Here is a 26,436-nt window from a genome sequence, read left to right as displayed (position 1 = left end):
CCGACCATTTGGTCCATCTCCAGTCTTTGCGTCTCGTTCACTTGAGGCCAGGCCGGTGTCTCATGTGAAGAGGCCAGTATTTTGCTGACATGGACGGGAGCCAGATTGGTGCCACCCGTGTGTTAGCAGGATGGTGTCGTATGGACGGGAGCCAGACTGGTGCCACCCGTGTATGACCTGGACTGTGCCATCCGTGTGTTAGCGGGATGGTGTCGTATGGACGGGAGCCAGACTGGTGCCACCCGTGTATGACCTGGACTGTGTTCGACCCATGGGATTGTCACGCCATGGAAGAGCCAGTATTCGTGCCGTGTTTTGCTTATGGGACTGTCACACCATAGGGAGACTCATGCTTGGAACTGTGTCTTACCTATGGGACTGTCACTCCATAGGAAGACCAGGTTTTTATGTTTTTATGTCGTGCCAGTTTTGTGCCGACAGATATTTTGTACTTGTTCCATGAACGGGAGATATGTCCATGTTACTATTTGCACATGCACACATGATTTGCATGTTTGAAACTGTTTTCGCATGACATGTATTTTTGTGTTTGCCTGCTGGACGTGTTACTTACTGAGCGGGGACGCTTGCCAGTGAGTCGTGAAGTCTGCTATGTATTCTGACGAGTTTTAGTGCATGTGAACAGGTGGTAAGTATATGGTACATGTTGTTTTTATTATTTCATTTCTAACCTTTAGTTTTATAAGGTTAAGTGTTCACATTCACTTAAATGTGGGCACCACTTTGGGCACCCACTTAGGGGCCAAGGTGGGGAGCCCCACTTAAGTGAGTGTGGGGGTGGGCATGGTCACCTACCCACACTCCTCACCCACATGCAAGCGTAGTATAACTCAACCTTTAATTTTATAAAAGAAAACCTTCCCTATCAAGCGTGGGCATGATTCGCTTCCACCTTACGTGAGACAACCGGCGACTCTCTTTTTGGCACATGCTTTCATTCCGGCGGCTGCTTCTGTACCGGCGGCTGCTTCTGTACCCTCTGCTGCTGGCTGCGCCTGCCTCTCTACAGGCGGCTGATTATTGTTGCAGGTGGCTGCGCCTACACCATCTTCCCCCCTACAGGACAGGCTGCGCATACCTCATCAGGCTGCAGCCTCAGGCGCCTGTGTACAGCAGCCAGGCGTCGTTTTTTTTTCACAGGCTGCTGCGCTGCCACCTCCAAAAGGCTGCTGCGCTGCCACCTCTCCTGCAGGCGGCTGTCACCTCCAAAAGGCTGCTGCGCTGCCACCTCTCCTGCAGGCGGCTGCTTCTACTCCCATACAGGCAACTACACCCTCTGCAGGCGGCGCCTGTTTTACCTGCAGGGCTGCCCACCATCCTCATAAGTGGCTGCCCTTTTCTCTTGCAGGCAGCTGTGGGTGTACACTCTCTTCATAACAGGCTGCTCCTCCACACCATCTTCTTCCCACGCTACAGTCGGGTATCTTCTCCCTTGCAAGTGGGTACTCCTCTCACAGCAGGCGGCTGTGGACTTTTGCGGTGGTACTTGTCTTGATGGTTCTCCACAAGGTGACTGTGTCTTCAACAAGGTGTTATATCTTCTAAGGCTACCTCTCTGTTTTCTACTTTAAAAGAGGTGCCACATCTTCTCCACTGGCGTTCTACAAGGGGACTTCGCATCTCCTAGGTGGCTTCATCATACCACGGGTATTGGTTCTCTATCAGCTATCCACAAGTAAGTGAATTTCAGATTTAAGTAAAGTATTTTGTGCTTAAATCTGGTAAGGGATTCCCGACTCCCTATACGGCCAACACCCGTGCGGTGCCGGGTTGTCCAAGCTTTATTGGAGAACCTCGGTCGAAAGGTGCTGAGATCGGGAGAGCCATGTGTCACAAATCCCTATATTCTAGGGACATGCGGATGCGTGTCAGGCCTAGAAACATGCGGATGTATGTATGTATTATACCTGGGCATGTGTATGGATCATATGAGTGGATGCATATGAGTCCAAGGACATGGCAGGACATTTGTGGACTTTCGGGCGGTGCCCGTGTGGATTCCGGCCATGCACACATGGTGTGTTATGATGGCAGGCGGAATATTTTCAAGTACAAGAATGATGATAGGTGGTTCTCCAAGTTTACATGTGCACAATGCATAAATGATGCATGCCATAACTTTATTTTACTTTGTGTGACATTGTCTTGCTGCCTGGACAATGCTTGTTATTTTGGCTTGTGAAGTCCGAGGGACCGGGGATGCCCGGGCACCTTGTGGACACGTGTGTGCACTCCTGTTTGGGCATAAAACTGTGGGCTTATGGGTTTTGCAGGTGGTAAGTGCGTCCACACTCAATTTACAGCTTATTTCATTTACTACTAAAGTTTATTGGTTTGCAGGTCCACACTCATTAATAAGTGGCCGGACAACTTATAATGCGTTCGCATTTGGTTGGACCAAAATTAATGAAGTCCGGACAACTTATGGCCATTTCCTATTTGGTTGGACCTAAACTTATACAAACAGGACAAATGGAGCACTATGGGCTGGACACCTACCTGGACACCTTATGGGGACACTTGTCAGCCTGTATGTGTACCCACCAAGCCCCTTAGGTGGCACTGGAGAAAGGCGCCTCCTTCAAGAGGCCTTTTGGGCTGTTTTATTCATTACTCAACACATTGGAGAGCTGGTTGGAGCTTTGGGAGTTGCTACAGGGCTGGTTGCTTGCTTCCCGGACTCACACAAGCTTGGATAATGATCCTCACACTCTTCTAAAGGGCTGGTTGGTAAATTTCAGACCTGTAATTTCTGGTTATTGCGAGTTTTGGGCTGGTTTCAGGTGTCCAAAGTCAACTTGGACAGTACAGTACAGCTCTAGGGACCTCCACAGGGTTGTAGGACCCTTTACAGGTGGATTTCTCGCGATAGAAAGTTGCTGTTTTGGACTGGTTATTGCACAAAACAGGTCGGACAGCAATGGAATATGTGAGCATGGATGTGTCTCAAGGATTCCTGGAATAACATGTGCTTAGGGCAAGCATTGGGGACACTTGTTCGCGGAGAAAACAGGTTTCTGGATCAGTTTCTCGCGTGGAAACAGGGCCTAAAGATCCATTTACATCTTGTGCAGGGCGGAGTACCTGCGAGGATTGTGATACTCTTGTGCAGGGCGGATGTACCTGTGAAGAGGCTTGTGCAGGGCGGATGTACCTGTGTGTAGGGCGGATGTACCTACAGATTCTCTTGTTTGAAATGTATTCATTCATGATGTATTTGGAAGAATCAGGTGCAGGCTGGTGGTGAATCCCCAGGCACCCGTAATCTTGTACTTTGCAGACTCTTTTGGTAATATAACCTAAAGGGGGGGGTCAGCCTATCATCGGCCCCTTTATGTGGTGTACTGTCATTTTCAGCTTTGTGGTTGTATTGCTCAAGTGTTAAGTGCTCAGAATCTTGTTCACATTTATACGATTCCAATACACGCGTCCGCCTCCCCGTTACATTGGTATCAGAGCCAGGTGTTTTCCCTCATTGGAAAACGGTCTGAGGCTTGGAATCATACGTGGTGACTTGATTTGAGTGTCATGGACAGCCACATTTCTGACAGTGTGGAGAACACACAGGACCGTGAATTTCATGGTACAAGGGATGCAAGAGATGCTGCAGGCAATGATGTCTATGGAGATGCAGGTACTCATGACACTATGCATTCTGATTTGGAATCTTTGAGGCGTCAAGTGCGACGCTATAGGGCTGAAACCGAAGAGCTTAGGTCATTGAAAAATGACCCGGATGTACAAAGGGTGTTTGCTGCGAAGGCAAAGGCTTCGGTCCATGAAGTCACTTTTGAAGCAATTGCAAAGGAAATGGACGTTGAGAAACCCCGAGAGCTTGCACTTGCATACCTAATGGTTAAGGGTGATGTATACACTGAAGCAGATGGTAGTTTGGCTTTTAAGAAGCCACCCCTCAGGGTTGCCCGTGGTGATGCACATGATGCACAACAAGCAGAAAGAGCACAGCAAGTGCCAAATGCTGAAAGGACAAGAGTCCCTGGTGCTAGGCTTGATGCAGGTCAAGAGAAGAGTAAGGATGAGGGATCCTCTACTCATTCCCGCTTTACTCCAAGAAGACATATCCGTTCTCATGTTGAGCTTTCAACTCATTTGGAGAGTGTGGCTCAAGAGAGAACGAAGAGGGATCGTGAATCTTCATCGCGGCATCATCATCATGCAGATGAACAGGATGTACATAGGAATGCTTATAGAAGGAAGAAGCCTCGAGAGTTCAAGTCCGGTGACAAGGATGTAAAGTTTGAAAACTTTCAAGGACGGATGGACTCTACCAAAGCACTTGCTTTCATTAGACAGTTTGAGATAGCTTTTTGCAATGAAGACTTTTCAGAAAAGTCTATGCTCAGGCATGTGGGAATGCATCTCAAGGATACGGCAAGTGATTGGTGGCTTGCAAAAATACTTGATGGAAGTGCTGCCCCAACTTGGTCTTCTTTCAAAATTCAGTTTTATGATCAATTCTTACCACCAAACTTTGCAAAGGATGTACGCAAGGAGTGGGATTGGCTGTCCCAAGATGAGGGAGAGTCCGTTGCTTCAGGTGTGCGCATGGATCCCGCAAAGATACAAGCCATGCAAGAATGGCCAGAGCTGAAATCAGTCCATGAAGTGAGGAGCTTCCTTGGTTTATGTGCTTACTACAGGAGGTTCGTCAAGCATTTTGCTTTCATTGCCGCTCCGTTACATGACTTAACGAAGAAGAAAGCAATCTTTAAATGAACACAAGAAGAGAGAGATGCCTTTCAAAAGTTGAAGAGTGCAATCATCTCGGGACCAGTACTCATTATTCCGGATTTGCACAAACCTTTTGTGGTGGAATGTGATGCAAGTGGGGACTGCATAGGGGCTGTTTTGAACCAAGAAGGACATGCCATTGCCTATGAGAGCAGACGCTTGCAACATGCAGAGCTTCACTTACAGGTTTATGAGAAGGAGTTGTTGGCTGTAATTCATGCCCTTACTATTTGGAAACACTATCTTTTAGGGGCTGATTTTATGGTCAAAACTGATCATCAAAGTTTGAGATACTTTTTGACTCAAAGTAAGCTCTCAGAGAAGCATATGAGATGGGCAAATTTCCTCTCAATGTTTCATTTTCAGATTTTACACACTCCAGGGAAAAAGAATGTGGTGGCGGATGCCTTATCTAGACGACCACAGGTTCATGCTATTACAGTTGCATACCATGAGGACTTATCGGATATGCGTAATACTTATCATCTGGATGAAGATTTTGCACATGTATGGGCTGATTTGCAAGAGGGTATTGCTGTCTCATCTTATGTCATAAGAGATGGATATCTCATGATGCAAAATCGTATGTGTGTGGTAAAGAACCTTCGCCATAAGGTTATGGATGAGTGTCATGCTCCTCCATATGCAGGTCATAGAGGCATTTTGGCCACAGCACAAGCTTTGGAGAGGTATTTCTTTTGGCCACATATTTGCAAGGATATTGAAGCATATGTACGTGAATGTATGGTATGTCAAAAGGTCAAGTTTGACAGACATAAAGCACCTGGATTGCTTCAGCCTTTGCCTATACCAAATGAACCATGGGAAAGCATTGCTATGGATTTCATTATGGATTTGCCAAGGACGCCACAGGGAAACGATGCTATTTGGACCATCATTGACAGGTTTAGCAAGCAGGCACATTTCATTCCCGTGCGTAAGACAATAAAGCCAGATCATATGGCTAGGATGTTTTTGGCACAGATATTCAAACACCATGGCATGCCTAAATCTATTGTGGGGGATAGAGATCCTAGAACCACAAGCTTATTTTGGCGCGCATTGTTTGACAATATGGGTACAAAGCCGAACTTCTCATCAGCTTACCATCCACAGACAGATGGGCAAAGTGAAATAGCAAATTCAGCCGTCCTCGACTTGTTGAAATCTTATGTATCCGACCGCAAATCGGATTGGGAGAAGTATTTACCACTTGTGGAGTTTGCCTACAACAATACGGTACATACTTCTACGGGCAAGGCGTCCTTTGAGATTATCTATGGCAAGGTAGTACTACCACCCATCCTTCGTACAAAGGATGAGATTTTTGCAGCAGATGAGTATGTCAGAGACTTGGATACTGCATTTGCACAGGTACGGACAGCCATAGAGAGGTCTCAAACCAAGATTAAAAAGGCAGCTGATAAGCATAGAAGGGATGTACAATTCAAACAAGGTGATTGGGTCTTGCTGAAATTTGAAAGGCACGCCTTCGGAAGAGGCCAGGGAAAGAGGGAAAGTACCCTAAACTTTCCAACAGGTATTATGGACCTTTTCAGATCTTGGAGAAGATCAATGATGTTGCATTTCGGCTTGTACTCCCAGATCATTGGAACATGCATAATGCTTTTCATGTGAGCCTATTGAGGCCTTATGTGGGACCGACACCGTTTAAGCCGGTTTTGGAAGAGCCACCCGAGGTGGATGAGCTGGAAGAGATTCTTCAACCTGAACAAATTGTTTTTCACAAGGAACGAAAGCTTGCGGGAGGTAAACTTGTTCGTAGGTACCTTGTGAAGTTCAAGAATTATTCAGCTTTGCATGCGAAATGGATGGATGAGGCCTACTTCGAGGATTACCCAGATCTTTTGAAGGCCTATCTGGAGGCTTTTCAGTTGCGGTCAACTGATTAGAAGCCGGGGGGATGTCACAAATCCCTATATTCTAGGGACATGCGGATGCGTGTCAGGCCTAGAAACATGCGGATGTATGTATGTATTATACCTGGGCATGTGTATGGATCATATGAGTGGATGCATATGAGTCCAAGGACATGGCAGGACATTTGTGGACTTTCGGGCGGTGCCCGTGTGGATTCCGGCCATGCACACATGGTGTGTTATGATGGCAGGCGGAATATTTTCAAGTACAAGAATGATGATAGGTGGTTCTCCAAGTTTACATGTGCACAATGCATAAATGATGCATGCCATAACTTTATTTTACTTTGTGTGACATTGTCTTGCTGCCTGGACAATGCTTGTTATTTTGGCTTGTGAAGTCCGAGGGACCGGGGATGCCCGGGCACCTTGTGGACACGTGTGTGCACTCCTGTTTGGGCATAAAACTGTGGGCTTATGGGTTTTGCAGGTGGTAAGTGCGTCCACACTCAATTTACAGCTTATTTCATTTACTACTAAAGTTTATTGGTTTGCAGGTCCACACTCATTAATAAGTGGCCGGACAACTTATAATGCGTTCGCATTTGGTTGGACCAAAATTAATGAAGTCCGGACAACTTATGGCCATTTCCCATTTGGTTGGACCTAAACTTATACAAACAGGACAAATGGAGCACTATGGGCTGGACACCTACGTGGACACCTTATGGGGACACTTGTCAGCCTGTATGTGTACCCACCAAGCCCCTTAGGTGGCACTGGAGAAAGGCGCCTCCTTCAAGAGGCCTTTTGGGCTGTTTTATTCATTACTCAACACATTGGAGAGCTGGTTGGAGCTTTGGGAGTTGCTACAAGGCTGGCTGCTTGCTTCCCGGACTCACACAGGCTTGGATAATGATCCCCACACTCTTCTAAAGGGCTGGTTGGTAAATTTCAGACCTGTAATTTCTGGTTATTGCGAGTTTTGGGCTGGTTTCAGGTGTCCAAAGTCAACTTGGACAGTACAGGACAGCTCTAGGGACCTCCACAGGGCTGTAGGACCCTTTACAGGTGGATTTCTCACGATAGAAAGTTGCTGTTTTGGATTGGTTATTGCACAAAACAGGCCGGACAGCAATGGAATATGTGAGCATGGATGTGTCTCAAGGATTCCTGGAATAACAGGTGCTTAGGGCAAGCATTGGGGACACTTGTTCGCGGAGAAAACAGGTTTCTGGATCAGTTTCTCGCGTGGAAACAGGGCCTAAAGATCCATTTACATCTTGTGCAGGGCGGAGTACCTGTGAGGATTGTGATACTCTTGTGCAGGGCAGATGTACCTGTGAAGAGGCTTTTGTACCTACAGATTCTCTTGTTTGAAATGTATTCATTCATGATGTATTTGGAAGAATCAGGTGCAGGCTGGTGGTGAATCCCCAGGCACCCGTAATCTTGTACTTTGCAGACTCTTTTGGTAATATAACCTAAAGGGGGGGGGTCAGCCTATCATCGGTCCCTTTATGTGGTGTACTGTCATTTTCAGCTTTGTGGTTGTATTGCTCAAGTGTTAAGTGCTCAGAATCTTGTTCACATTTATACGATTCCAATACACGCGTCCGCCTCCCCGTTACACCATGCGTTAGTACGAGAGCGCCTGTTTGTGCGTGGTCTCGGAACACCAGTGAGGCGCTCTCCGCGGAGTCCAGTGAAAGCACAGGACCGTAGAGATTGGACCACGCTAGTGGTCATTCTGCTTCGAGCATCTACATCGAACTTCGACTTCCAGCCTATTTGTTTGGTACTGTTTTCATATGTACATGGACATCATCTGGTTCTTGGAACCCATGGAGCATTGTATTTGTTAAATACTCCCAATAAATATATCATATATTGAGGGGGGGGTCGGCCCGTTCCGGCCCCAGTGCTGGTGTCCATCTTTCCATTTCATTTCATTTCAATTTCAAGTTGTATTAAGTTGTCCATTTCAAATTTGTGGTTTCAAAGTTGTGCTATTAAGCGTGTGGGTGTCCAACGGAGTCTTCCCACTTGACGGGATCGGTTTCATTGGTATCAGAGCACGGTTGTTTCCCTCTTTCTAGTGGGGAAACGAAACTGTGTACTGGACATCCCGCTTTTAGCAAACTTAAAACACAATGGACAGCCAAGGCAACCCTTTGGAAGTGCCAAATTCGAGGGGTCCATCTTGTGCCCTGCGAGGAAGACACAATCCCCTTGAAAGGGTTATTGATAGTGAATCAAAGGGTCAACTGTCTCCAGGAAAGACAGTTATGCTTGAACAAGAGCCTGATGCTATGAGGGCTGAAATGGAACATATGAGAAAATTTTTGCAGGCTCAAGAGCAAGAGTTAAAGTTTTTGCATGAAGATCCCCATCTGCAAAGTGCTATTGAAGCCAGGAAGGCTGATGCAATGGTAGATGTAACTTTTGAATCAATGGCTCGTGAAGTGGGCAAGAAACCAAGGGAGTTGGCACTTGCCTACCTCCTCCGCAAAGGTGATATCAAAGAGGGGGATGACGGAGAGCTGAAATTCAGAAGTCCACCGCGTTTGAAGCATGGAGATCCCGCATTCCAAAGGCTGAAATCTTTTATGCAAAAGGAAGAGGTGACAGTCACCTCTCGACATGCATCTTCTCCACAAGGCACAAAGCCTGACAGATATATGTATGCCAGTGCTCATGGAGGGCATGAAAGTCACATGCATGCAAGACATGTATCTCGTGGTGACAGGTCTGCTTCTAGAAAAATTTTGCCTTCTGAGTTGTCTCATGGAGAGACAATGCCATATGCAGGTAAGTCACATGCATCTGAGTTTCGAGTTCGTGGAGCACATGCCACTGTGCCCCATGAAACTTCTATGACGGCCCATGGAGCCCATGCAGATAGGGCTGCCCCGTTGGATAAGGGGAAAAGAAAAAGAGAAGACCATGAGCCTCATGCCAGGAAGCTCAAGGAATTCAAAGCAGGTGACAAATCTGTTAAATTTGATGCTTTTCATGGTGAACATGATGCTTCTAAGGTGTTAGCATTTGTGGCACAGTTCGACATTGCTTTTAGCGATGAGGATTTCACATAAAAGTCAAAGGTGCGCCATGCTAGCATGTTTTTGAAAGGGACTGCTGCTCATTGGTGGATCACTGAAAAGATCACTAAGGATACCATCTCCACTTGGAAGGAATTCAAAGACAGATTCTATGCCCAGTTTTTGCCACCAAATGCGGAGCAAACTCTCACTCAAAAGTGGGACAGGCTGGAACAAAGAGACAATGAAAGTGTGCAACAGTATGTTAACAAGTTCTGGAAAGTGTTGCTGGAAGTGACTCCCTTTATGCAAATCACTGAGGATGAAAGAAAGAGGAAGTTTCGTTCTGGACTGCAACCAGCATATAGATCGGGCATTGAATTGCACCCGAAACATACTTTGCAACAACTCACAGCTTCTGCTCTTGCTACGGAGCAATTGGTGCTCAAGATTAAGCAGGATCAAGGAGCTTCAAAGGGGAAGGACAAGGCTGTCCCAAATCAGCAAAAGGGTTGACAGCCACGTAAAAAGAACTTCCGGGAGCCCTACAAGGGTGGTAAAGCTGAAAATAACACATCTAAAGATCAGGGCCCAAGAAAGAACAAATTCGGCTTAACTCCGGAGCAAAGAGAGCAATATGCCAAGGATGGAAAATGCTTTTCTTGTGGTAGCAAAGACCACATGTTTCGACAATGCCCATATCGCAAACCAAAGCACGAGGACAAGCACGCCAAAGCTAATGTACATGCAGTTCCTGATGTGCAAGGAAATACAGGTCATGATGCAAAAGAGCAAATGGTTTGCAAGGCTTGGGGGCAAATCAAGGATCAGCCCGCACTCTTCATGTTTGATGACTGTGCAACTGACAATTTCATCTCTATGCAAATGGCAGCTGCATTGGGTATTGAGGTTGAAAACATGGGACCTCAGATTGAAGCCGAAGCTGCATTTATTGGTAAAGAGGTGCAAGTTACCCCATTGATAGGGAAGTTGCGCATCCATATCCAGGGCTACCTTGATAATGAGCATTTCCTAGTTGCTCCACTGAATGGATGTGATGTATTGTTGGGCAAGCCGTGGCATCATAGGCTTGAGCCCCGCAAAGATTACAAGTCTAATATGATTTCTTTTATGCATAAAGGCCGCATGCATTTTATTGATGCTGGCAAAGAAGGGGATTCCATCCCACTTGTATCACACATCCAAATTAATAAAGCAATGAAAAAGAGTCTTTCAGCGTACTTGGTTTTTGTGCGTGATAGTCTTGTGCCAAATCATCAAAATGTGGATGCTATGTCTAATGATAGGCTGAATTTTCTTAATGCATTCAACGACTGTTTTGCTGACTCGTTGCCAGGTGAATTACCTCCCCAAAGGCCCGAAGATCACCGCATAGATCTTGTGCCAGGTAGTTCTCCACCTAACAAACCCGCATACCGAGTGAGTGCTGCACAACAAGAAGAAATCATGAAGCAGGTAAATGAGCTTTTAGAGAAAGGTTTGGTTCAGCCCAGTTCCTCACCTTACTGCTCTCCTGTGCTTCTTGTTCAAAAGAAGGACGGATCATTCCGTATGTGTGTGGACTATAGAGCTTTGAACAAGCTTACCATCAAGAACAGATTTCCAATTCCACGTATTGATGATATCTTGGATAAGCTTGATGGCTCAGCTTGCTTTAGCAGACTTGACTTGAAGAGTGATTATCACCAGAAACGCGTGGTGCCACAAGATGTCCATAAGACTGCTTTCAGGACAGCCTTTGGATTATATGAATTCTTGGTAATGCCTTTTGGTCTCACCAATGCTCCTGCTACTTTTAATCGTATGATGGATAGGATATTCCGACCCCATCGCAAGTTTACAGGAGTATTCTTTGATGATATCTTGGTTTTCTCCAAGAATGAGCAAGAACACAGAATTCATTTGGTCACAGTGTTCGAAGAGTTGCGGAAGCATAAACTTTTCGTCAATGCCAAGAAAAGTGAGTTTTTCCTTTCAGAGATTCATTATCTGGGTCATATTGTATCCAAAGATGGAGTTACAATGGATCCTGCAAAGATAGAGACCATTCGGAATTGGCCCGAATTGCAAAACGTACATCAAGTACGAAGTTTTCTGGGATTATGTTCGTACTACAGGCGTTTCATAAGGCATTTTGCTATGATTGCCACTCCTCTACATGATCTCACGAAGAAGAAAACTGCTTTCAAATGGACTTCGAAGGAACAGGATGCTTTCTTGCAGCTCAAGCATGCGATCATATGTGGTCCAGTATTGATTGTTCCTGACTTGCACAAGTCATTCGTGGCTGAATGTGATGCTTGTGGTGATTGCATAGGAGCTGTCCTAAATTAAGAAGGGCATGCAGTTGCATACGAGAGCCGTCGTTTGCATGATGCTGAGCTTCATATGGATATCTATGAGAAAGAGCTCTTGGCTGTAATTCACGCCTTAAAGATATGGAAACATTACCTTCTTGGGGCTGAATTTGTAGTCAAGACAGATCATCAAAGCTTGAGATACTTTCTATCTCAAACCAAGCTTTCAGAGAAGCAGATGAGAATGGCAAACTTTCTTTCCATGTTTCATTTTCAGATTGTGCATACCCCAGGAAAGAAAAATGTGGTGGCCGATGCACTATCTAGGAGGCCTTATGTTGCTGCAGTCTCAGTGGCCTCTCATGGAGACTTATCTGCCACGAGAGATTTGTATCATTTGGATGCTGATTTTTGCCATATATGGACTGATTTGATGGCTGGTCATTCACATGCCTCTTATGTTATCAACGAGGGTTATCTCATGAAGGATAATTGCCTATGTGTGGTGAAGGATTTGCGTCCAAAGGTTATGGACGAATGTCACGCTCCACCATATGCTGGTCATAGAGGTATTATGCCTACTACTCGTATGATTCAGAGGTATTTCTTTTGGCCGAGCATGCGTAAAGACATTGAGGCTTATGTGCGTGCATGTATTACTTGCCAAAAGGTGAAATTTGATAGGCAAAAATCTCCAGGTTTGCTTCAGCCATTGCCTATTTCCTCGCAACCTTGGGAAAGTATCACGATGGATTTTATTATGGATTTGCCTAGATCCCAGCATGGGAATGATGCTATTTGGACTATTGTGGATAGGTTTAGCAAGCAAGCTATTGTGTCCCAAGTAAATGATGTCTGTCATAAAAAACTCACATTTACTTAACTTAGCATATAGTCGATTCTGTCTTAAAACAGATAAGACAATCGTGAGGTGTCTAACATGATCCTCAAGAGTACGACTATATATCAAAATATCATCTAGGAACACCACCACAAATTTCCCCAAATGTTCACGAAAAAGATCGTTCATCATTTGCTGAAAAGTGACTGGAGCATTGGTTAACCCAAAAGGTAATACGAGAAACTCGTAACGGCCATACGTAGCGGGTTACCGCAGGACATAGTCAGTGATAGAGACTCTAAGTTTACGAGTGATTTTTGGAAACTTGTTTTTGAGAAGTTGGAAACAACTTTGAATTTGAGTTCCTCAGATCATCCTCAATCTTATGGCCAGACTGAAAGAGTGAATCAGATTTTGGAGGATATGCTTCGAGCATATGTATCCAAAAGACAGAGTTCATGGGAGGATTATCTTCCTGTGTTAGAATTTGCATATAACAGTACTAAGCATACGAGTACAGGTTTTAGTCCTTTCATGCTTATGTATGGTTTTCAACCTAGATCACCTGTTACAGTAGGATTCTTAGGACTTCAGCATGATGCAATACGTAATTTTTTGCAAGATATGCAAGAAATGTTACAAGTTGCGAAGGAATCTATTAGAAGTGCTCAAGACCGAGACATATTTTATTCTAATAGACATCGTTCACCCAGAGAGTTCTCTGAAGGAACGATGGTGTATTTGCGAGTTTCGAAAGATTCGGAGACTTTACGGACAGGTCGATCTCCGAAATTATCCCCTAGATATTGTGGACCATTTCGTATTACACGAAGGATTGGTTCAGTTTCATATGAATTGGATTTGTCTTCTCATGTGAAAGTTCATCTTGTATTTCATGTCGGTAGACTTAAGGAAGTACTGGGTGGAACAGACCAGTTAGTTACTCCTCAAGAAATCATAGATGTCGAGGACATGACATTTGTTCCGCACGAACCTAAAAAGATTCTTGGATGTCGTGAAAGGAGATTGCGTAATACGCTTATCACGGAATACAAGATCAAGTGGAAGGATCGTGTTGAGGAGGACGCTACATGGGAGACATTGACTACTCTTCAGAGAGATTACCCTGGCTTTTTAGTGAGCTCAGGAGTGAGCTCTTAGAGGAAGGGGAGTATGTCATGTGCACAGTGTGTATCTACCGTGTGCTACACGCACGCAAGACTAGCTTCGAGGTTTGGGGAAGCTTGGAGCTAGGCAGGCTGATTGGCGAGTTGAGTTAGGGATAGACTAACGGGCGGGCACCCAGGTATGGACAGGCGGGTGCCCAAGTGTGGATGCTCGATGACCGGCCAAGAGCCTATAAAAGGGTGGCCAAGGTTAGTCATTAGTCATATAGAGTCTCGCGTGATTTGTGAGAGCTCTATGGTATGGAGCCTGGATCTAGTGCAGACGTGCACTTGCTTTACGCAGCCGAGGCCGGCAGCAATCTCGAGGTCCACGAGGGTAGCTTCGTGGCGGTATGGGACGTCGCGAGGTGGAGATTGGTCGGTACATCAACCCTAGTTAGCTCAGCTCGTGGCTCGGTGGGGACAGCCAAGACTGTGGGCTTGCCCACGGCTGTCATGGTTGGGAGGTGAGTCAGGCTTGCATCCCCCTGTTGTTTGTTTGTTTGTTTGTAGGTTTTGAGTGTCGTACCAGGAGCGTTCCACGAGGAGATCCGGTGGGGATTTGACACTAAGGAAAATCCCCCTCAAAGCACGGCTACAATCCTTCAACCGGCCCAACATGAGAAAGTTGTAGGCAAACCGGGTGTCGGAATATTTGAGGAGAGAGAGAGGACCTCTTGTTGAACTCATACCGAAGTCTCTGGTGGTTGAGGACAAAAGAGACCATGGTGTTGGCCTCCTCAATGAGCGGGCTGATCCATGGCAATGACCCTTTGTCCTTAAGGAGGTTGTTTAAGCAATGAGCCATACAAAAGGACACTGTGACATGTCCATACATACCTTGGAGGATAGCTCCCGCCGCCCTATTGGAAGGCTCCCCATCCGCAACAAAGCCCACTACATGCTCGGAGCCAATGATCTCCATGGTGGTAGCCCACTCCGCCGCAAGCACATCCGCGCTCTTCCCGATGCCGGATGCATCATGAGATGAGATGAAGTACATCTCTCCGTGGGAATATGCAACCACGCCATGAATACTCCTCTTGCGGGTGTCGCTCCATCCATCCGCAATGAGGGAGACTCCGTTTCTCTCCCAGTGTCGCTTTGTGTTGTCGTCCGCTTCCACTACAATGCGCTTCTCCTTCTCGAGCAATGTAGTGAGCAAGGTCTCCATCCATCCGCAATGAGAGAGACTCCGTTTCTCTCCCAGTGTCGCTTTGTGTTGTCGTCCGCTTCCACTACAATGCGCTTCTCCTTCTCGAGCAATGTAGTGAGCAAGCTCTCGGATGAGGGGGGCGTATAGGTTGAGCCATACTCCTCAACCTTCTTAACCATGACCTTGAAGTATTCCGACCTATTCAAGAAAACAATTTACTAATGAGAAGGGGACTAGGATGATGAAAACATGAATGATGAATTGGCAATGATCAATTGCACTTACCTAGTTGCTTGAAAGGCAATGTGGTCGTGGAAGAAGAAGCAGGCCACCGCCATATCTACTTCCTCCTTCAACTTGGGGTTCCAATTCTCCCCAAGTGTAGATTGTCGCCGTGGGCCACGTAATGGTTGAGAGGCCGTGGAGATGGAGGGTGTCGGCGTCATGGATGGAGCAACATTCCGACTCGATGGTGAAGGTGATGGCGTGCATGATCTCGATCCACCACATGACTCCGTCGTTGCGGGATCCACGGCCACTCGTGGTGTCCTTCTTGCCGCTTCGATCGCCTCGTAGACGGCAAGCTTGTCAAGAAGTTCCGTCTCTTCTCGGGCGTGACATTCGTGCAAAACCACACCTCATGCCCACTTTCATGCAAGAGGTGGGCTCGCACTTTGTCGGCGCCATTCGGGTACGGGCAAGGCTTGCATGCCCATGGCCGAGAACCGCCTCCATGAGCGGATGGGGTGTAGTTAACCTCTTCTCACCATGTCCATCCCGTTGTCCTTCTACGGGAAGCCCCAGCACGTGAGGAGGATGCCATGGTTGAAGATGGCTTGAGCCTTGAGTCTTGAGAGAGGGAGAAAGAAAGATATATTAAGCATCTACTAAAGACCCAATGGGCCTATGAGACCAAAGTGGTACAATAATGTCCATGGCATATCTCATCATGGAATGGAAAATAAAACAGAATGAAAACATAAATATAGCTATCTCACTGGGGTGATACAAAACTGTCCATGGAAACTCGTCATGGAAAACTAAGAACATAAAAACATGGGAGCAACATCAGCTTCGAGTAGATGGTATACCACTCTCCAAAATGTCAAGCATTGGTTGACGAGTATGGCCGAGAGGTCTCCCTCAGCTATGTCACGTGGAAAGGTAGCTCGATGGCGGTGGAGCATGTCCTGTATCTGGAGCTGATGAGGTGATCGTGGCCGACGAGGGGGTCGAGGGCGTCGGGCACGTTGGAGTACAGAGGCTCGGTCCGAGGTAACTCCTATCAGGCGAGGTAGGTCCAGAGCAGCTCGTGGAGGGTCCACAAGATCCACTATGTCGGTTTCCTCCACCTCTTGGGTTCGGAAGAAAATGGTGATATGGTTGGCTGTCGAGGGAGGGGGCGGGGTGGCTGGGTCTTGTGTCTCAAGAAGGTGTCCCTGTGTCTGCGGAGCTCAAGCAGGAAGAGGCCCAGGCAACGCTGGTCCTGGAAGTCAATGATCTTGGAGAGTGGACCGAATCCCTCACGAAATAGACAGTGAAACCTCTTGCGGATCTCATAGTATACTAGGCAGCGGCATATGTAATGCTCCTCCGTCTCAACCTCTGTGTGGCATAGTCGGCAGATCCTCTCCTCTCTGGGTGTCTGTACGAGCTTCCTGGCTTTGAAGATGCGCTTAGCTCTACTTGTCTCCACTGGGAGGCGGTGGGAAGAAACCCGTATCTGGCCAATCGCAATCCGCATGGCATGGGACATGTGAACACTCAAGTAGCCCGGCTGTTGGATGAATCCATCCTAAGTGAGTGAGGAAGTGGTCTCTGTAAAAGTGCATCTTCGTGGGGAGCTCCGGGGGTGTGATCCATGTGCAATGTGTGTAGAGGCTAAGAAGATATGTCCGGATAACCCGGTTGGTATGCTCATGAGATAGCCGGAAAAAAGGGGAGTCCAAACTGTACTGAAGGGGGGGTAGGCGGTCCATGCAGAGCCCGTATACTGAGAACCAAGTGGAAACCAGTGCATACCATACTCCAGAGTGCCCCTCAAGTGCTAGCTGTCTGGAGGACTCCAGGGCAAGCCTCGGGTACTTGTGGGGATCCATGTTACTGATGCGATGAAGGTACGTGACTGTCTGGAAGAGTGCCTCCACTACCATCGGGGCTGCAGCAAACACTACCTGGATAATTTGGTGTCGGACCGATAGTTTGTTGCGGATCATACGGGAGAACATCATGACTTGGGGTCTCTCAACTCGCTGCCAATCCTCATCGGATAAATCTGGCCCCTAGAAAGCTGCTCCATACATCAAGGTTGGTGTGACGAGGGTGTCAAATAGCTAGCCCTTTGTCCTGGGCTATTGGAAATGTGCTTGGAAGCATTGCCGCTCAAGTAAGCTCAAGGCTGCATATCCCCGCGTCACGTTGGCATGTGTTGCGGGAAGCATGGTAAAACGTGGGCCATTGAAAGTGACACCAAGGTAGACATAGGATGAGACAATCTCCACAGGATCCCCTCTATATGTGAAGCTCAATTTGGATGTGACAGGGCGGGAGGTATTGAAGACCATTACCTTGGTTTTACCAAGGTTAACAGAGAGGTCCCGCTGAGTGCAAAAGTCATGTAAGGCATCCAACTTTCTCTGAAGCCCTTCGGCTGAGTTTGAGAGGACGACGATGTCATCTGCATAAAGTAGTATGGGGATCAATATACCTGCCAGTGTGGGACCAGCCCCGCCTAATACATCAATGAAGCTCGAGATCTCGTCAATGTAGAGGCGGAAAAGAGTGGGTGATAGAGGGCAGCCCTGTTTCACCCCAATGGTGCTGGAAATCTCTTGTGATGTACCTCTTGGGGCTCACTCGTCCGGTGACGGACTCATAGAGGGCGATGATGCTCCAAACCATGTCAGATGGGACTCCGATCTCCTGTAGATGGTGTAAGAGGCGGACTCCGGGTATAGTATCAAAAGCTTTGTGAAAATCCACAAAGCAGCAGTAAATCCTCTGGTGTCGTGCTCTACCCTCCTCGATGATGGCACCGAGGGTGAAGATGTGGTCAAGGGTAGAGTAGCTCCTCCGAAAGCCAGCCTGTCTTGAGGCTCTGTATCCCTGCCTCTCTGCCTGCAAATGAACTGAGCTCCGCCTCTAGCACTGATCCATAGAGCTTGGCCAATGTGTGGCCAATCATGATCGTCCTATAGTTATTAGGATCAAGTGGATTCCGGCTTTGAGGATGGGGGTGATGGTGTTGATGGACCAAGAGGGTGGAAATCCTTCACAAAGGGTTCTATTGAACATGTAGGCTAGTAGGGGTGCTAGGGTATCACGGGCATGTGAGATGTACTCGGTAGTGAGTCCCTCATGATCTTGGGATCGCCCATTGCGTAGTCTACGAATGGCCTTGAGGACCATGTCCTTTGTGAAGAAGGTGGAGGTGGTGGGGCGGGGGTCTGGTGGTGGGGGTAGGGGTGGCTGTGTCAGAATATGCAGCGGAGATGATGACCAGATCTGGGAACACGAGCAAAACGCATGCAGAAAAAATACAGCACAAGGGAGAGAGAGATATAGGCGTGTAACTCTGCTCTATATACACAAGAAGATCCCGGAGTATGATACAACATGGTATGGGGGCTGGGGACCTATTTATATGGCCCCATAGACCAGTCGGCCTGTACTACAGGCAGCCGACTGGTCCTGAATCTCCACGATCAGTAAAAGATAGCCATTCGGCCAGCTAAAATGAGTCGGCCAGAACAGATTGAGTCGGCCAGCATAAAGGCCCTCCTGTCACCACACGGAAGCCACCCAAGCCATAGAAAAATGGAAAAAAATAGGGGAAAAATGCGGAGAGTGGGGAAAAATGATAAAACACCTCATAAGGGCGGGCACACCCACAACAAAGGCCTTGGTGTATAAAACTGGACAGGAGGTGACTTCTAACACCCCCTCTCAGCTCCTGGCTGTGAAACCAACCACAGGGAGCTGGGGTGCCGCTTGAGCAAATCATGAGATAGCGACTTCGTGAAGAGGTCCACTGTACTGTCCTCCGTCGAACAGAACTCTAGCAAGATGTCATCAGCAACGATCTGTTCACGAACAAAGTGCCTCTGGATGACCATGGGTTCCTCCAGTGGAAGCCCAAACCTGCAATGCAACCTCTGCATCCTCACCATCTCACAAGCAGCATCACAAGCAGCCCGGTACTCTGCCTCTGTCCGCGACAAGGCAAAAGATGATTGCCTCTTACTGCTCCGTAGAACTTCTCCTGGGCCTGAAGTAGATCTCCTCGTGTCCGGATCTCCTCCCATTAGTTCCTTTCAGGATGATATTTGTCGTATATCGTGACCCCATTGTAATCCTCAGTCGAGGATAAGTCAGGCACGAGCTACGTAGGTCATTCTCAGCCATAGCAAGTTAGTCAGTCACTCTAAGTCCCTTAACCCACTTAAAGAGACGCATTCATGCATATACAGTCAGTAGAAACCTTAGGGTTTGCATTAGAAAGCATCTTGCATATTGCACATCATTCATGCATAGCATCTAGACCATTGTAGGAACTCCAGATATCAATTAGTATTTATCAAGATATTTAGTAGGATTTTTCTGGTATTTTCTCCATCATTTTCAGCATTTTATACATATTTTATGCATTATTTATGGACATGAGCAGTTGGCCAGCTCTGTAGCCAGCCGATTGGCTCTTGTGGTCCATATAAATAGATCTGTAGCATATTCATTCATTCATTCAATCATATTCAGCAATTAGCGTTCAGGCGCATCAGTCTTCAGCCTTGCATTCACTTCAGCCCTATGCGTTTTGGAGAAGCGTGAGCATCAACGCTTGTGCATTCAGCCCTCCATCAGCAAACGCAGCAGTTCTTAGCATTCAGCCATCAGTAAACCTTGCGTTTTCTGTTTCAATACAGTTTTCAGCATTCATCATATCATCGTTTTGCTCCAGCCACTTGGTGAAGGTAAAACGCAGCATTCATATTCATTTACAGCATTCATACTTTGTCTAGAACAATCCCAAACATCCCCTCTCTCAGCCCTAGCTTTGCATCCCTCTCTCATTCCATGGGAAGAGTGCATAGGCTCGAGATTGGACATCTTTGGTGCTTCTACAACAGTGTACAGTTCAGCCCAACACTTGGTCTTCAGAAGTCTTGCGTTTGGCTTATGGTCGGTCACACCGTCAGTCTCTTTAAAGATAATAAAGCAAATACTATCTCGGTAATGGGATAGGGGGCCCTTCATCAATGGGTAATTCGGGATCCCATACGGTGTCCAGTTCCTCTCTCTGTGTCTCTCTCATATCTCTCTAAAGTTTGAAGTATTAAAGTGGATTGCTAACCTCGCGAAACTCAGGATACAGAAGACAATGTGAGCATTTGTGTGATAGGATCCTCCAATGCGAATATTTCCGCTGCATGTTACACCTTGGCACTTTTGCCGTTCTTTCCCTTGTATTGTGTTTGCTTGTCTTGTTGGAGATATCTACCAATAATGCCCTCCTCGGCATTATCCTCATGTGTCTTCTTAGGCTTGAATTCTGTATCTTTCTTGCCTCTTGGTGCTTTGGGAATCTTTCTTTGTATCCTTGCTATTCTAAGCCCCCTTTCCCGACTAGGATAATGATTGTTGGGTGGTGGATGATGGAGCTAGCTTGGATTTGCTTGGGCTCACATCCGTTTAGCATCATTTCTTGATTTTGAGCAAGAGTAAGGGCCTTGTCATATCATCGTGGCTCAAAATTATGCATGGTGAACCTTAAGGTTTGTATCCAACCCCTTGATGAACCGTTTCAATTTACCCTCCTCGGATATCCCCAAGTGTTGCGCTGACATGATAATTGAGTATGTTAGTATTGGAAACCCATTTTGGGAGAGCTTGTAGAATTCATCTTGAAGGTTGGTCATGTATTGGGGAGGAAGAAACCATTTTTTGAGATCGGACACAAAGGTGTCCCACCATACTGAGGAGTCCCTTTGGTCGGGTCTACATGTAGATTGGACCAATGTTGCCACTAGGTAACTGCTTCGTTGGAGAGGTGAGGTGCACCGTGCTATCATGTAGACTCACTTGGTCTTGAGGATCTGAAAGCCTAGCCAAAGGAAAATGTGCCACAAATTGGTGAATAAATTGCATAACTGGAGCATGATCACACTTACTAATATTTTCTTGAGCTCTTATGATGGTGGTGGAGGAACTCGGACCTTGTTACATGCATGGATAAACTTAGCAACTATGGTTCAATGTAAAAAACATACATTGATTTCTAAAACAACCCGTTTCATCAAATTCTAAGATGCCTTCGTAGACTCTCTTTCTCGTCTTCCTCCCTCCGATTGCTTTGGCTTCCTCTTCATGTGAATTTGCTAGGGTTTTGTAAATTTAAGGCTTACTCATTTAGTTTTTCCGTGTCAATTTGTCTATAAAAAAATTTGGCCCAAACTTTGAGTTTTGACTTTGACAAAGTTCTGAACAATTATTGGTTGACTGGCTACAAAGGATTTGAGAAGTTGGTTTTTAATATGATGAAATGTGAGGAGGAGTAAATATTGGCTTAATCAATGATGGATGTCAAATCTTGTCGAACTTTAACCCCCCTTCTATACGTGAATTTTATTTGAAATGTATCATACAGACACAACTTTCATGTAATGCCTTTCAGAGGACCCGTTTTGTGAAATGCTTGTGACTGTGCATATGTTTAAGTACACCCCGTTTCATGCAGCAAGGGAATGCTCCAAACCCCAAGCCCAGAAACATGTCCCAAACTAAGCATGCTCTTGGCATGGATTGCTTCTTCAAAGCATGGGTAATAGCATGTAAAGATGCAGGCCAAGTTATTCTTCCATGCGTAATTGAAGGTTTTGGTTCTGAAAGTAACTGATCCTCCTTCATGTGTAAGGACCGCATGAAGAATAAATTTACCCGCTTCTGGGGCAACCACAAATCTTATGGGCCTGTGATCATCGAAACAAAGGCTTCAGCTGGAATTAGCTCTGTGATGCTGCCTGAGCTTGTCTTGAAAGCAATGTGAGGTACTTTGTCTTGAAATGTTCCTGTTGATGGTTCTCACTGGAGTTTTTTGCTCTGATCAATGTGAATCAAGCATATTTGATGACCTCTGCAAGTTTTAGGAAAGGAGGCAGTGGATAAATGATAGGCCTTGGGCAGGGTTGTTTTGGAATTTACATAAGGAGGATTCAATAGCAGGATTGGTGCCGAAAATTTTTCTGAACGTCACACTTGATTTTACTGTATTTAATTCTATAATGCATTCTTTGCAGTGGAAGCTCTGAACAAATTTTTACTGTGTTTTTTGTTGTTGATAGAGACCTACATTCTTCTGCTTCAAGTTGGGTCTTGCTAAAATGATCAGAACAGCTTTCAAGCTTGCTGTCATTTCAATACCCTTTGCAGAGGTCGCAATTCTTATCCTCAATTCCAGCACACTGGCTGCGGTTGGCATGAAGTCGTCTCAAAGGTCCCTTTTCACACGGGGGTCAGATTTTCTGTTTTCTGCTTTCTTTACTTCCTTTTGCTGGGAGATGTGTCACCACCTGATACAGGTAAGTGTTCGCCTGGAAGTTCTGGCTGATCTGATTTGGAAAACTGTGCTCTCAAGGTTGTTGAAATGGGTTTTGCAGATTTTGCACACAAAACGTCACAGATTTACCCCTCCCTTTGGATCATCTGCTGCAGAAACGAGCCCTTCTGAAATGCTTCTGATTGCTTTGGAGGAAACAGAGAAAAGCTCCCTTACTCATTATTTGGCTGTTCTTGATCTTTTCATGCTGTCTGAAAACAATGCTGATACATGGAGATTATGTGCTCTTTTTGAAGAGACTGGTGAAACCTATCAGAGGGTGGTGTCCGAATGTTTGAAGCCTTTGGACTTGCTTACCTTGAAGCTTGCCAAAGGTCTGGATGGATCCTCAGGAGTTCACAAAAAGGATTTTCTGAAGCAACAAATGCAGTTACCTGGCCAGCAGTTGGTGCTTTCCACATACCAGGTTTTTGATGATTATCAGGTATTGTGTACCTGCATGCTTTTAAAGCAACTTGTATAGCTTATAGCAGGAGAGCTTTTCTTTTCAAGGCGGGTTAGCTTGTCTGGATTTGGGGAAGGTATTATCATGATTCTAGGAATTCATAGCTAGCTTTATCAAAGTTTGTTCTGTCATTGCAACAAAGTGTAAGCATGTATCAGGCTTTCTGCACAAGCCCTGTGTTCAAGATACGAATATTGCTGCATTATTCTGACCTGTTTTCTACTGTTCTATAGCTCTGCTCTTGGTGTGCTAGAATCGTGGCTGCTGTTACTTCTTTCTCTAAGAACAATGACCGATATGGAGTAGCACAACTTAGAGGCTGCAATGGTGCAGTTGTGTCATCAATATTATCATGCTTGCTAGTTATCGAAGTGTATCTTGGAAGGAGGAGCAGTACACAACCAGGCCAAGCGGTTGGCGTTCACAGCATAAAATGGACTGTTCCTTCAAGAGGGCCAGTGGCAGACACAGGAAGAAAGCAAGGTTTTCCTTTCCAGAAGAAATCTGAGCTCCATAAGAAAGCATATGCCATGGCTGATGTCCTCCGAACATCTCTATATCAGATTGTTGCAACTTTCAGGAAAGAAATGATTCTCAGTGGGTCTGCTGGAGGCGGGGTTGTTATTGCAGAGAGGGACTGGCTAGGCAAAGGACAGCCGCTGTATGGAACACACGAGCTGCATTTGCAAAACCTACGCTTGTTCTTAGACTTCAGAATGTAGCCTTGTCAATCTCCCAGTGATAGCTAAAGTTTAAAGTTCTGAAAATTTCCCAATGGTTAAGTTTTGTAATGGTGTTTTTGAGCTGATGTAAACTTGTGGAATATGGAACCTTGCCAGTTTGCTATGACCTTCTCATGAATCTTCCATAAGATGGTGGTCCGGAGTGCTTGCTTTGAGAGTTTGTGAGTAGGAAGAAAGCTGTTGGTAGTGGTCCCGGGGTGCTTGCTTTGAGAGTGTTGTTTGTGAGTAGAAAGAAAGCTGTTGAAGGCAGTAAGGCAGATACTACACACAGAAGGTCTGGAGTGTAATTATTTGTCCTATGTACAAATTATACGGAGGCATAATATCAGTAGAGCAAGATTTCTTAAAACATAAAGTCATTTTATGTGGAGAGTCATGAGATGTATTTTTGGTCTGCATTGCTATTTTACCTGATTCTGTTGGGGTCCTTGTATCCTGGTTTAAAGTTTCTTCATGAGTACAGTAGAGAATACGACGCTCTATCTACACATCTTATGGCTCCTTTCCCTTTAGAACGCTTCTAATTTACAAAAGAACGGGTGGATTTTCCCAAAGGCAAGTCGCTAGTTAACGGAGGCATCACGTTTTTCTTTACTGAGTGAGATTTCATTGGGGCTCCTGCTTGTGTTGTGCGTGCTAATGAGAAACACTTGTCCCTGGTGGGACAGCAAAGAGACATGTCCCGTTTGTCGTAACTGCGGTTGTTGGGCTGCTTTTTGGTGGTCACGGTCTGCTTGGGATAAACCCAGCTTAGGGTAGACACCAAATGTTTAAAACATAGTGGCGTCCAACAGACTTTGACTGCTTTGTGTGGGAGAAAACCTTGAGATTCCAGGTCTTACTCTTTCTCCTCCATTTGAGTTGCGTCCCAGAATAGGGCGGTTGAATGCCTTCTTCATAAAATATAAGGCGCTGTTGACAGAGCCCGTTAGTGAATCCGGAGCTTTGAGGTTCATGGCAGCTCTTGTTTCCAGGTGTTCCATTGTTAGTCTGTTCAGGTGTGTATTTCGTTGGTTCATTTTTTCCCAAAGCTCCTTGCCTTAGGTTGGGCGGTACGTACTGTGAGATACTTGTGATGTGAGGTCGGTGTGGACGTTACTGCCACGGCAGTTTGCTCTAGTCTTGGAGAACATCAGGAGTTGTCTTCTCTATTGAAGCAGACTTAGCCTTTAGATTCCTTGTGGTGAACCAGGTTTTATAAGGCCCAGTGATACTTTTAATGCTCTTGGTTATCTACTTAAGTGACATGCACAACAGCTGAACTGGACACTCACACTAGGATTGGAAAGGGCTACATCCCCTCCACGCGCGCGCGCGCGCACACACACCCACACACCCACACCGTGTGTACATACATTCATGTATGTATGTATGTATGTATATATATATATATAATATATATATATGTGTGTGTGTGTGTGTGTGTGTGTGTGTGTACATATATATCGGTGTGGGTGTACATACATTCATGTATGTATGTATGTGTACATACATACATACATACATACATACATACATATATATATATATATATATATATATATATATATATATATATATATATATATATATATATCGGTGTGGGTGTACATACATTCATGTATGTATGTATGTGTATGTGTACACACACACACACACACACACACACACACATATATATATATGTATGTATACATGTGTGTACGTGTGTGTATGTCTATGTATGTATGCATACCTACAGAGACATACATACATATGTACGTATGTATATAACATACATATTGTATATACATACATACATACATACATACGTACGTATATATACATGTAGATAGAACACACACACACACATACCGTGTGTGTACATACATTCATGTATGTATGTAACATACATATTGTATATACGTACGTACGTACACACACACACACACCGTGTGTGTACATACATTCATGTATGTATGTAACATACATATTGTATATACGTACGTATATATATATATATACATATATAAATATATATATATATATATATATATATGTATATATATATACATATATATATATATATATATATATATATATATATGTATATATATATACATATATATATATATATATCCACATACATATATATATATATGTAAATATATGTATGTGGATATATATATATATATACATATATATATGTATATATATATACATATATATATGTATATATATATACATATATATATGTATATATATATACATATATATATGTATATATATATGTATGTATGTATGTATGTATATACATGTGTACGTGTGTGTATGTCTATGTATGTATGCATACCTATAGAGAGACATACATATGTATGTATGTATGTATGTATGTAATGTAACATACATATTATATTTGGTCCCTTGGGTGGGCAAGGAGGAGTATGTATGGTCATCGTTGCGGATGTATGGAGGCAAGCCATTGTGGATCGCGGGGTCATTG

General features: G+C 45.3%; 1 protein-coding gene across 1 annotated transcript in view; it reads left to right on the top strand.

The window, feature by feature from the left end:
- Positions 1 to 24,324, top strand: part of LOC147623624 (nucleoporin protein Ndc1-Nup protein) — a 45,983-nt gene extending 21,659 nt beyond the window's left edge. The window contains exons 2-4 of the mRNA XM_086820198.1: positions 22,513 to 22,749; positions 22,828 to 23,211; positions 23,466 to 24,324. Coding sequence (XP_086676324.1) covers positions 22,513 to 22,749; positions 22,828 to 23,211; positions 23,466 to 23,954 — 1,110 coding nt within the window. The 3' untranslated portion in view covers positions 23,955 to 24,324. The remainder of the gene's footprint in view (positions 1 to 22,512; positions 22,750 to 22,827; positions 23,212 to 23,465) is intronic.
- The last annotated feature ends 2,112 nt before the right edge of the window (positions 24,325 to 26,436 follow it).

The sequence above is a fragment of the Cibotium barometz genome, chromosome 26, assembly GCF_041138505.1.
Source record: "Cibotium barometz isolate CiBa-2024 chromosome 26, ASM4113850v1, whole genome shotgun sequence".
Classification (NCBI taxonomy): domain Eukaryota; kingdom Viridiplantae; phylum Streptophyta; class Polypodiopsida; order Cyatheales; family Cibotiaceae; genus Cibotium; species Cibotium barometz.
This window is presented reverse-complemented; position numbering and strand designations above follow the sequence as displayed.